The sequence below is a fragment of the Malaclemys terrapin genome, chromosome 2, assembly GCF_027887155.1.
Source record: "Malaclemys terrapin pileata isolate rMalTer1 chromosome 2, rMalTer1.hap1, whole genome shotgun sequence".
Lineage (NCBI taxonomy): Eukaryota > Metazoa > Chordata > Testudines > Emydidae > Malaclemys > Malaclemys terrapin.
Genome location: NC_071506.1, coordinates 59,972,275 through 59,985,519, shown reverse-complemented (window position 1 = coordinate 59,985,519; position 13,245 = coordinate 59,972,275). Strand labels below are relative to the sequence as shown.

General features: G+C 39.4%; 1 protein-coding gene across 3 annotated transcripts in view; it reads right to left on the bottom strand.

Annotated features, from left to right (window-relative positions):
• Window positions 1–215: 215 nt before the first annotated feature.
• CPA6 (carboxypeptidase A6) overlaps window positions 216–13,245 on the bottom strand; it is a 109,554-nt gene continuing 96,524 nt past the window's right edge. For all 3 annotated transcript variants that reach the window (XM_054018916.1, XM_054018915.1, XM_054018917.1), the window contains 3 exons: window positions 9,301–9,503; window positions 3,288–3,372; window positions 216–1,639 (listed from right to left, as the gene is read on the bottom strand). In XM_054018916.1, the coding sequence (XP_053874891.1) occupies window positions 1,452–1,639; window positions 3,288–3,372; window positions 9,301–9,503 (476 nt within the window). In that variant the 3' untranslated portion in view covers window positions 216–1,451. The remainder of the gene's footprint in view (window positions 1,640–3,287; window positions 3,373–9,300; window positions 9,504–13,245) is intronic.

Here is a 13,245-nt window from a genome sequence, read left to right as displayed (position 1 = left end):
ATAGATATCTGTGATGCTATACAGACAAATAAGTGACTTTCTCTGCTCCAAGGAGTTTAATAACTAAATGTGATAGATCAAGGGATGACATTACAAAGAGGGGTTGGGGAGGCACATGGAAAGAATGCTTCATATGTTTGTAGATTTTTATTAACAAATGTGATTTATTTAACACTTTATGACAAATTTAAATTCAAAACCAAAATATTAAAACATATAAAATGTTAAAGATCTAGCAAGAAAAATATTATTCTGAAAATACCAAGAAAACCTCTGTGCTTTCAGCATTGTTCTTTCAAATACTGTGTTTCTTCACTAGAAACCGGTCAGCTGCAAAGCTTCCACATTTTAGGTCCCATTCAGTTAAAAATCCATTATCAATGTCTTTAAAACATGTGAAAACCTTGAATAGCCATGTAGCCACAGAGCACTCACTGTAAATACCTAGAAATAAGAACTCCGATTTGTTGTTGTTTAAGGGCCAAATCCTCAGCTGGTGCAAAATGGTGTAACTTCATTGCCCACAGCTACGTACAGAAGCTGATGATCTTGTCCAAGTCCAGAGTCACTGCAAATTATTTTGTTGTTATACATCCATACAGTAGAATATTATATCTATTAATTGTTCTATTATAATTCTTTATTACAGGGAACACAACTTTTAAAATTTATATTTATGCATGATAATATGCTGGTCTCTATTTAAAAATATCTAACTCTGAATATTTAAAAGAAAACTAGGAGTCAAATTCTGGCACTATGTGAAAGAAATGGTCTCTAAAGTGCAGACACATATGGTGAAAAAATCATACTGTTTCCTGCCTGTAGTCTGGCCAGCAGCAACCATGGACCACATATACATTATTCCTACTAGGAGTGCAGGGCGTTATGTAGAAGGGCCAATGCTGGGTTAGGGGACATAAGTGCATGAACATGTGAACTATACTGATCTATAGACCCCACTCTGGAATGTTCCATTGTGGCTCCTGCAGATGCTGTGATTTATGGGAGAATGGAAGGAATTGGGTAGCCAATTGTGCCCTGTAGTTCTGGGTGTGGGTTTCCTTGAAGTCTGCAGTGTGGGGAACCTGCCAGAATTTGGCTCCAAAACTGTATTTGGGACTAGATCTTTCTCCAACTGAAGTCAGTGGCAAAAATTTCACTATTTAAATGGTCTAGAATCAAGACCTTAGTATTCATCCCTAATAAGGACCGAGTATTTAGTTGTGAACAAATCACTGATGTGATATATTAACTTAGTAGGACTTTTGCAGTGTAGAAGTGAAAGGATTTTCACCTCCCAGCCCTCCAAGGTAGAATAATTACCACATTTTCTACTGTGAGCTACAGTTTTAAAATGTCAGATTTAGAATTGCAATGACTTGACAGTGTCTATTTAATAAACACCTGAAGTAAAACATTAGCTAAGTTCTGGATCCCAAATATAACTCTCAATGACACTTCTTTAGCAAATGCATAGTTATATTTTTAACTGCTAGCATGGTCTCTGTACAAGTGGGTTTGATCAGAGTCTCAGGAAGTAAAAATCCAAAATGGCCAGTGTCACGCAGCTCAAATGCAAATGCATAGGGGATGCCATTTTTGTAGGCCCAGTCCATAGAACTACCAGAGCTCACATCTGGGGAAGAAAAAAAAGTATCATGATTTGTTTGAAATATACTGTTATCATAATATTGTATTTAAGACTCTTACTGAGTACTTACAACTCAGGGCCTTATCTTCCAAGGTGCTGAGCACCCTCATCTCCTAGAGAAGTTCATGGGCATCCAATATCTCATGGAAGAGACTTAGCATCATATATGATTAGGCCCACAGTTAACATGGGAAAAATCTAATAATTATCTTTTATGTAAAAAGCTTTCACACCAGGAATATTTTTCTCTCCATTCTCTTTTATCCTACCTCATTTACTGAACACCTATAGTATAGTTCAGAACACTGCTGTACAGAGCTTCAAGGACGATGCTGTCCCTGTCCCCAGGTGATTGCAATCTAAGGCCTCAGCCCTGCAAAAGTGTCCATCCATGCAGACCCTTTCTTTGCATGGTCCAATTGACTTCAATTGGACTCTTCATGTATTTAAGAACACATTGCAGAATCAGGGTCTAAGAAGACAAAGTAGACTAAACTTTTCCTTTAATTTTTTTTTTTCCAAAAATCATTTCCATCCCTTCTCTATTTTCCATGGTTTGCTCAGTGCATAATAACATTTGCAGGGATGGTGGTTAACACTGATAAACCTCACAGAAGAACTGTGTTCCTCATACTTTTTCCTTGCCTCTATATTTTAATTATCATGTATACTTAGATAAAGATTTTTTTATAGCCTATTTTCTTCAACGTGATCCTAACCATTAAGCCCCAATGCTATACTTGTGATATGGCAAAAGACTGTATAGTTATAACACAATCTTATCACTCTGCTGAAGGACTAAGCACAAAGAGAAAGTGAGTTGTGAGGAAAGGTGAAAAATGCTTTACTGAGCACATCTGTATCAGTAGCAGAGGAAATAAAGAAAACTATCTTGCTATATTTATAAAATGCTGTTTTAAGCCTGTCCTAACTGAGTAAATTCCGTCTTCAAATGGTTATCAAATCAAAGGGTCCTAGTGAAAAGTTTATATGGTGTTGTAGAAAACTATTGAACTTTTCCCTTACTAACCTCCTGAGAGAGCTCAGCTGACAAACATTGTTAGCTAAAACCCAAGCTTTAAAGATCCTTTGCCCTTGGGGGAAGAATAAGCATTTGAATTCAATATCATTTTTTTTTAAAAGAAGATTTCCAAATACAGATGCACTTGCTATTATTTATTCTCAATGAAAAAGTGGGATATTCTAAATCCAGCTTTTAAAAAGACCACCTCAGTTTCTGAATGAACACCATGTGCAGTGATATCTCAATTACAAGGGGAGAGAGCGAGAGCATGGAAATGTTTACTATGAATTATTTTTCTCTCAATCTCAAGATTTAACTGTTAAATATCCTGTTTTGAAGTTTTCTATTGATCTTTATGTATGCTAAAATTTACTGCAGCTCACTGGACATGTTCCTTGTCTTTCTTCTTTTCTCTCTAGAAACTGTTGCATTTATCTCTGCCATTGCAGATGGATTTAATCAGTTACATCTTCCCCTCTGCCTTCCTCACCTGCCACAATTTGATCAAAGTTCACTTTAGACAAGATTTGCTTCCTTTGTTATAGTACAGGCCGCCCCATATACCATATCTAGGTCAAAGTAACAAACCAGTTTATGAGAGAAACTTACACAAAGTGCTAGAAGCAGGGCCATATCTGTATCTTATACCATATGCGGACTGAAGAGCATTAACAGCATTATAAGCTGCAGATTCCTGTATATGGGAGGAAACAATAAATACTTTAGATTTCACATTAATTTCTGTAATAGGATTGGAACTTCAACTACAGAACACTTACTCCTAATGCAATACTAGGTCGGATGATCCTCCTAATGCAATACTAGGTTTTATGACCCTGTGGAGCCTAAGTTACCATATTTTCAGGAGAGCTGGCAGTTTTTCAAAGAGACAATATTAAGGACAAAACAGCTTGCTATCTCACTGTGAAGGAAATATAACAAGAGGCCAATATGGCTGCTTCAGAAACTTTTCAATCACCTAAAAATCAAAACGGAACCTTGCAAAAAATGGATAGGTGGACAAATTGCTAAGGATAAGTACAAAACAATACTCAATAACAGAAGCAAATCAGAAAGACTTTGGCACAAGTACCGTAAGTTACACCTAGCAATGGACATAAAAGGCAGTAAGAAAAGGTCCTATAAATATATTAAGAGCAATAGAAAGATGAAGGAGAGTGTAGGTCCACTACTTTCCAGGGAAGCAGAGCTAATAATAGATGACACCAAGCAGGCTGAGGTGTTGAAGCAAAATAGGCATTAGTCTTCTATACAAAAATTAAGTGTGAGCAGATGCATAACACAATTAATATTAACAACAAGGGGGAAGGAACACAAGCTTTAATAGGGAAAGAACTTGATAATGAATATTTAGATAAGTTTAGATGTATTCAAGTTGGCAGGGCCTGCTGAGGTATTTAAGGAATTAGCTGAAGCAATCTCGGAACCATTATCTTCAAGAACTTATGGAGGACTCATGAAGTCCCAGAGGACTGGAGAAAGGTGTTATATTTGCCTATCTTTAAAAAGGGGAACAAAGAGGACCCAGGGAATTATAGACCAGTCAGCCTAACTTCGATACCTGGAAAGATACTTGAACCAATTGTTAAACAGTCAATTTATAAGCATCTAGAGGATAATAAGGTGATAAGAAATTGCCTACATGGATTTATCAATATGATGCCAAACCAACCTCCTCTCCTTCTTTGTTGGGATTTCTGGCCTAATGGATGGGGGGCGGGGGGAAAGCAGTAGATGTGATCATCTTGATTTTAGTAAAGCTTTTGACACAGTCCAATGGGACATCATAAGCAAACTAGGGAATGGTTTCTAGATGAAATTGCTATAAAGTGGGTGTATGATTGGTGGAAAATGTGCACCGAAAGAATAGTTATCAGTGGTTCACTGTCATATGGGGAGGAGGGGTACCGGGGGAGTCTCTCCTGGGTCTGGTGCCTACTCAATATTTTCATTAATGACTTGGATGATGGAGGGGACGGTATGTGTAACAGAGTGCTGGGCAACAGCAGCTGTACTATAACTCTGATCACTGGATCATCAATTAAATTGTCCTGGAGTAAATGGGAGGGGAAAAGGTGTGCCTAATTGATAGATTCTGGGTGGAGTATAAAGGGCTATAAGACTAATTAACCCACGAGCCCAAAAAGTATAAAAGGCACAGGAAAGTAGTGCTTGTGGGGAAAAGAGATACTGGAAAGCTTTTGAGAATCAGACAGGAAAGAGCCTCAGGGGGAGTGCCCTTCTGTCTCTCCACTCCTTGGCTGAGGGAGCTAAGGATTATATACTTGTAAATACTGAGCTGCGCAAGTTTGTAATGGTGGCGGGAACACTGTAAATAAAGTGCACAAGGTATTTGCCCAGAAGGTCTCTGAGCAGGCTGTGGCTAGAAAACAGACCGGAGTGGGATGACATGCTGTTACACTGCAGACTTGTCTGGCATCTGAACTGGTGCAAGGGTTAGATAGCTTAGACAATGTAGGAGACCTGGAAATCATAGGTGCTGGAACTAGGAGTGTGGGGGGTGCTGCAGCACCCCGTGACTCGAAGTAGTTTCCATTCTATACATGGTTTAGGGTTTGGTTCAATGGCTCACAGCATCCCCACTATATAAATTGTTTCAACACCTCTGCTGGCAATGGTGATGAGACAGCAACAGAAGATGCAGAAGACCCTGCAAAGTTTCCAGCAGTCACACCATCTGGAGAGGCAGGTGTTGCTCACCTGGCAGGAAGAGCTGGAAAAGAGTCTGCAGGACTTTATATGAGAGCAATCAGGCACAGGGACTGGGTCTGTATAAAATGGGTCCCATGGACAGCCCACGTGCACTCCTGGGCACCTTTGAGAGGGTGCAGGCTGGAACAGAAAGTTGGGCACTGTGGCTAGCCTCCCTCCACTTTGATTGGGGAAGCTCCCAAGTGGCCTATGTGGCTCTAAATGACAAGCAGTCATAAGACTACAAGGTGGTTACAGGTGGCTATGAGATGGTTACAGGTTAGACAAACACCTGTCAGGGATGGTCAAGGCTAATTTGGTCCTGCCTCTATGAAGGGGGGTTGACTAGATGACCTCTTGGGGCCCTTCCAGCCGTAAATTTTTATGATTCTATAATTTAATGGATAAACACATTTTTCACAGCAAAGTGATTTTTGTTTGCAGCAGTGTTGTTGTAGCCATGTTGGTCCCAAAATATCAAGGAGACAAGGTGAGTGAGGTAATATATTTTATTAGACCAACTTCTGTTGGTGAAAGAGGCAAGCTTTTGAGCTGCTCTTCAGGTCTGGGAAAGGTACTCAGTGTCTCACAGCTAAATACAAGGTGGAACAAATTGTTTAGCATAAGTAGTTAACACACATTAGAAGACCATTCAAGGTAATGTGGCCAGGTAACACCTCTGCATTCAGAGGACAAAAAAGTAGGGTTAGTGGGTTATGGATTGTTGTAATAAACCATAAATCCAGTGTCTTTATTAGTTACATGATTTTTAGTGTCCACCAAAGTTATGAATTGAAGCTTCGGGACTCATCTTTTGAAGGTGTTGTGCTGGTTTCCTTTGAGGACGAGGACTGAGAGGTCACATATGGAGTGACTGTTTTGTGAAAAGTGTTTACACATGGATGATAGGTTGTTTTTGTCTTTTATCATGTTTGTGAGTTCATTGGAGAGTATAGTGATTGTCTGGTTTCACCCACATATTTGTTATTCGGGTATTTAGTGCACTGGATGAGATATGCCACATGTTGTGATAGGTATGTGTAGGGCCCATGGATCTTGAAGGGTGTGTTGATTATTGTATCAATGGAGATGTCTGCAGGTTTTTGCCTCTGTTATAGCAAGGTCTGGTACTACTTTGTGTTTGTGGATCTTGGACTGTGGGGAGTTTTTGAAGGCCAGAAAATGGGAAGATTTCTTTCAGGATGTGTTCTTCACAGACCATGGGTTGTAATTGTTTAATGATACCCCATATGGGTTCCAGTGTTACATTTTTTTTTTTTTTTGTCCAACAAGTAGGTTATAGAAAATTTGTTTTGGACTGGGCATGCAGCTCAGCCTATATGTGGCCTTTCACTGGAGCAGAAACTACTTTTTATCCTAGAAGAAATTCCAGTACACTAACTTAGAATCCTGCAAGTGGTCTTTTTTGGTTTATAGTTGCCTCTGTTGGTTTGTAGTGGAAGAACTGTGCTGCAAGAGGTTCCCAGCGTGTGCTCTATTCTCTCCCAGTCCCATAAGGGGGAGAGAATGCATGGAGCTAGGAAATGAAGTTAATGCTATAATGAGCTCCTGTGGGAAATTCAACAGGTTTGGAGGTGGGAGTGATCCTGTGCAAACTGGCCATTTCCCAGCTCCGCTCCTGCCCAACCACTTACCCCAAAATACAGAGACCCCCCAGCTACATGCCATTCTTTGAGATCTGTGAAAGAGGGTGGGGGTGCCACTTGGGCCTATTTCTCCTCTGATATGTGCTTGCAATCCACCATCTGAAATACATGTAGGGGAGTGGAAAAATGCTGTGGTTTCACATGGGTGACCTACCACTGAGGAATGATCTTCCATGACATACATCCTGGTGTGGTGTTGTAAGGGAGAAAATATTGATAATTGATATTCAGTTTCAAGGTTCCAAGGACCCGTATATCAAATAATGCCCTCCCCCCCCCCACCCCCCGCAAAAAAAAAAAAACTGTTGAAAACATTATGGAGAAATTCTATTGCAATATTATTTTAAAAGTAGGATAATATTGTACTGATTCCTGTTCAGATGTGGCAGCTGAGTGAAGGTCCATGGTAAATGACCATAATATGCTTCCAATATAAGGGAAACAAACACCTGGATGTAGTGAGTGCACAGTTCTCAGGCTACCAGCAATGTGTTCACTCCATCTGTTTGTGTCACACATAGAGAAGGAAGGGAACAATTTTGAAATGCTTCATATGCTATATAGGTCTGATCCTGAATGATACTGAGCAATCAAAATTCCCAGCGTCTTTCAAGAGCAGGCCCTGAGAACTTGCAATATTAGCAGATTTCAGCAAAGGGAGCTGCGAATACTGAAACAAAGGATTGTATAGAAAAAAATATGACTAGTAAATTAAACTTTAAAAAAACCCTACAGATTGAAATAACTGGTGCAGACATTTACCAAACAATAACTGAAGTCCAACTTCCCTTTAAAGATCTTAACATAACAGGTTTCAATTGAAACTTAATAAGGGAGTTGTCTAAATTGGAGCCGAATATTTATGCACGTTGTTACCAATATACTGCACTCCAGTTTCAAAGCATCACTGAATAATTTACCACTTTAACTGAAACAACAGCACACTAGTGTGTAGTGAATTGGACAGAAGCATCTTTGCTTTCTGATCAGGAATAATTAAGGACCCTATTTACACTAAATGTTCCTAACCCCTCATGCATGTGGAGGCCCCTGGAACAGCTTTCACTTGCTGGCCAACCTCAACACATGAAATCCATCTGGACCTTTAATTGTTCTAATGCCCTGCCCCCCAAATAAATGCTGCTGAGCCCCTTAGTCCATACTCCAGATCCATGCAACTAAGAGAATTCAGTTTGTACTGTATTATGATGGAGGAGGGGTAAAACCTAAGTGAAGCTGGTGAGTATGATAGCGCCCTACATTCAGGATAAAAGTTAGGAGCTGTTAAGCTCCTTTTTGGAGTAAGATAGCTGAAATAATAGGAGCCACAATCCAAAAAAGAGGCATCGGGAAAGGCTGGTCAGAAGCTGAGCTATGTGGGTGGAGGGGGTTTTGTGGGGTACTAAATGCAAATGCAGCAGGTGGGTATTATTTGGTGGAGGGGTTTGTGTCTGTGGACAGAAGCAGATCTCAAGACAAGCACCAATAATATGGCCTTGAGAGAAAGTCAAGAGGGAGAGATCTTTGGGCAAAGTGCTGGCTGAAAAGAGGCTTGGTACAGTAAGCAAAGAAACTGTCCCCTGTTTAATTTTATACGAAGTCTGGGAAACTGGACTTTTATAAAAGCTTTGTAAAGAAACAGGATTGCATGAAAAACCCCTGACTCCATCATCAATTTCTCCTAAAGGAAACAACCCGCAAGACCTTAAATATTGGCCGATTGCTCAGATCAAAGAAGGTAACAATATTAGCTCAGTGAGCTGCAATATTAAGGGTTAGAAGCTTTATTTCTGGATGAAATTTAATAGTTGATAGGTTTCTATATTGTTAATAAGTTCAAACTTTAAAATATCAAACCTTTTTTCTGTCAAGTATTTATACCTCTTCAGTTCTTTCAAACATATAGAGATAGACTTTCAGCTAGGTGCATGGGGATTTAGTAACAGCTTCCATTAATATTTAATAATTTATGATAACACTAATTAAAACTCCACTGATTAGCCTATAAATTACTTTATAGAGATTGATGGAAGGAACTATCCCATTCTAAGTGAGTCACCATTAATTCAATTAGAGTAAAGGTTACATAACCAGTATAAGACTGCAAATAGAGCTGAAATAAATATCGCTAAATATGACATATTAGAGAACCAGGTCTGCTCTCTAAACAATAACAGAAATAGCATAGAAGGGATGTAATCTCCAAGAACTATTGCACTTACCACACAGCTGAAATTTGGAATTGTTGCATACTTGTAAGAGTATGGATAGAGCAACATCTGAGCGTATGCATGAAAAGACAGATAGGCTTTTATTTGTTTCCGGCGTTTGCGAAGAAAGTGAGCTACAGCCTTTACTTCAGGCTCAGACTCGGGAAAGGGACCACAGTACGTATCATCACATGGGTGAAAGGAAGCCCCCTCATCTACACATTGAAAAAGAAAAATAGCAGTGAGTGTTCACAAACCGCATGTAACAATCTAATTCTGGCTTACCTTGTGCTTATGGAGAAGCCTAAAAAACAGCACACAAATTGCCATCCTACTTCTGAAAACACAGAGAACCTGCTACCTGAAAAGAATGAATGGAAGCAAACAGCCAAGAAATCAGTGGAATGGAATGCGTTTTTATCCACTAGGCATATATCCTTGCCACAAAGATGACACAGGCCTCCCCCAGGAAACTGGAATTTCAACTGGCACATAGCAATACATTGACCAATTCAGAACTTCCATTCTTCACACAAACTGAATTTCACTGTTTACAGTAGGATTATAAGAATCTAGGATCTTATGAGATTACCCTGTTTACTATTGGAGATATGTTTATTTTCATGATTCATTTAATGCTGTAACTGGAGATGAAATATCAAGAAAGTGCAAACTCTTTGGGACTCTGGAAAATAGCTATTTCTTGTAGCTGTAATATTTGACAAGACGTTTAGACAGGATGCTCTTGAGACTTAGATGACTTGGTGGCCATCTGCTCTGCAGGGAGCAAACCATCTGCCCTCACCATAACCACTGCATGCCCACGTTTGCTTAAGTATAGCTATCTTTTCAAATCCCAGCTCATGATCTTAGCTATATTCATTTTTGAATCTGCAGTTGGGGCTGGTAACTTTTTTCCATCACTTCTGTAAGTGCCACCCCATTTTAGGTATTAAGCTGAGTAGCCATTACTATTATATTTCATGTTATTAAGGATTCCTGCAAAGCCCTGATTTCCTTCCACTTAAAGTGAAAGACAAAAGAAATTTATGAAAAAAGTACTTAAGACCCTGGCAATAGCAAGGAATATGGTAATCATAGTGTTATTGCTCTGCAGCTCTCTGTTAAAATGTGTAGTTGTCATGTGAAAACAGACTTCATTTACCTCAGGCTAAGCCCAGAACCTGAGCTGAGGCTAAGAAGTGTTCAGTACAGCTCAGGAGGAAGGGTACAGAGGTGACTTTCGCACTTCCTGATCCTGCAGCCTCTTGGGTCCCTGGCATAAATTAGTGCAGCCTGAAGGCTTGTCTCTATAATCCCAAGGAGCAGTTCCAGAAGTCTGAACTCACTAGCATAAGGGATCCATGGACGTGGCCCTTTTTTCTAGCCTTGTCTCCCTACAATCAGGTGGGGTGGCTGGTGTAGGTGCCACTGACTTCTTATTGCCACCCTCGATATTCTTGTATGTTGGGGGGAAATCCTCAAATGTCTAGCCTGGCAGGTTAGTTTTAGGCAAAATCTGTGTCCCAATTTTAAAAAAAACCCAAACCTTGTGAAACTACTGAGATTGTTTGTTGGCTTTGTTTTAAATAAAAATACCAAACAATCTCTCTGTGAAACTCATCAAATTTTTTGCACAACTTTTGCCAAAATAGGCAATGGTAAGAAAATTGTCTTATTCAGTTCTTTCCTCTAGGAAAATTGTTTTGAAGAACAGATCTACTTTTAAGGTAATGTAGATTAAAGAGAGGAACTTAAAAATGCATTTCAGTAGTGCCTTGACATGACTATACTTTCATTGCCAGAGAGAAATCTTGTCCATAATAAATAAAAACAAGGTGTAACCTCCTGCTTCCAGATAAACCCATATCTATACCATAAATTAGTTTTAATAATGCCTACATGCTGACTGAACAACCCTGAAGAAGGCTCCTCCCTCACATAGAACCAGTGCAGAAAACAGGATGAAGAGCAGGTTCTAGTTTCTCTCTCTCCCTCTCTGTATAAGAATATATTTTTCTAAACTCTCTTCTTATAATGAAGTTGTCCTGTGAATGAAAGACTTCGGATAATGCAATGAGCTCACTATGAGTTTCCATACTGGAAGTTCTTCAAAGTTACAGACAGAATTGGGGGAGGGGGAGAAATACAGTTAATGTCAACTACTATCAAGTGTCAAAGCTACAGACACAAGGAGAAAATAGAAGTACAGTAAATGTCAACCATCTGCCTGATTTTTGTATCCTGCAGTGTTTTATTGAGACAGTCAAATCCTTCAGAACACACTGCAGATGTGCAAGGCCCAAAATAAACTGGAAATGCTGTGTTCACACAGTGTGGAAGTGTTGAAATGAATAGAGCTCATTTTCGTACAGAAGCATTGAGGTGGGATTAAGGGTGAGATAAGGAACAGTACAAGCCCCAAACTTGCTTGCATCTCCTACTTCTGCCAGTATGAGGTAATCTTCTCCACAGCCCAGCTATATAGCAGGCCTTGGGTGGAAATTCTGCCCCCAACTCCCAGCACCCTATGCTAAGTGTTAGTGAAGCCCTTTAAATTGTGTTTGGTTTATGAGATGAGGATTTGTCCCTAAGTATTTGCCTAGTGTTTTTTTTTTTAAATAATATTTATACTATAAATAGTGCCTAATGGATCTTCATGAGGATCAGGAGACCATTATGTTAGGTGTTATATGCACACCTGTAATAACAATCCCTGTCCTAAAGAGCTTGCAATCTGTACACTCTATACTTTAAAACTGTTGCCGCTTCTAGTGTTGACTTTGGTTGCCCACTCCATACTTTAACTTAAAGAAATAATTGTGTTTCCCATGAGCCACAGACTGCAAAGTGAAATTTACTAAGATCACGGATAAATTTCCTTTTTCAGTCTTCACAGAATACAAAGCAACAGAGTAAAATATAGCATCAAAGAGCTACATTAGAAGAGAAAAGAAAAGACGGTGGCACAGCAGTGTCACTTAATTCAAAGAAGAAACTCCTGGTACCCAGCCATTTGGGTGTCACACTTGGGCAGGTACTACACATAAATAGGATTTGTGCTCACAACGTACATACCCAGAGGCACCCATATGCATTTCAAACTCTGCCTGCAAACTGTAAACACAACTAACCCAATTAAGAAGTTTTAGAATCTACCTTATGAGAATTCACAGTGCAGAACTTTAAGCAGATCAGGACAATGTAAGCATGGAAATATGATAATCCTCCACCTCCACTTCAGTCAGAGTAGTGAGAAGACTGAGCACGTGACTTAGAGTAAGGAACTTCAGAGTTCTAATCTTGTCTCTTTCACTGACTGATTTGTTTATCCTTGGGCAAAATACTGAACTTCTAATCAGTTTCATTTTTTGTTTCTGAAAAAAATATTTTCTTCAAAGGGATGTTCTGAAGATCAGCAAATTGCTATTTGTATAGAAGTCCCTTTAAGGATGGACTGGGGTCTCAGTAGGGAGCAGTCTATGTATTTGGTGGAGCGAGCAGTAGGACTGAATGAACATGGGGAATGAATTCTGACTTAAACTATAAGCCCATCAGGGCAGGGATATGTTGGTTTTGTTCTGTATAGGGCAAAGGACATTGCAGGAACTAAATAAATAATAGTCATAATACACAAAGCAGTCCAGATAGCATTGTTATAGGGCAACAAATCCATTCTGCATAGAAAAGAAAGATTTCACTCATTCAGAAAAGACAAATGTCTTCCAGAACCAAGGAAAAGGAATTTTTATTTCAGTGCAGAGGTGAGGGGCACGGGAGTTAAGGGAAACTGAGATAGATCAATTGGGGACTGAAAAAATATGTGTGAGTATTAATAATATGATAAGATACAATAAAATATTCCTCCAATGATATGACAAGAGACCTGCCCACTTCAACGTGAAAGCAATAGTTTCTTTTGTGCACATACATTCGTTTTTCAAAATATCTGTTGCT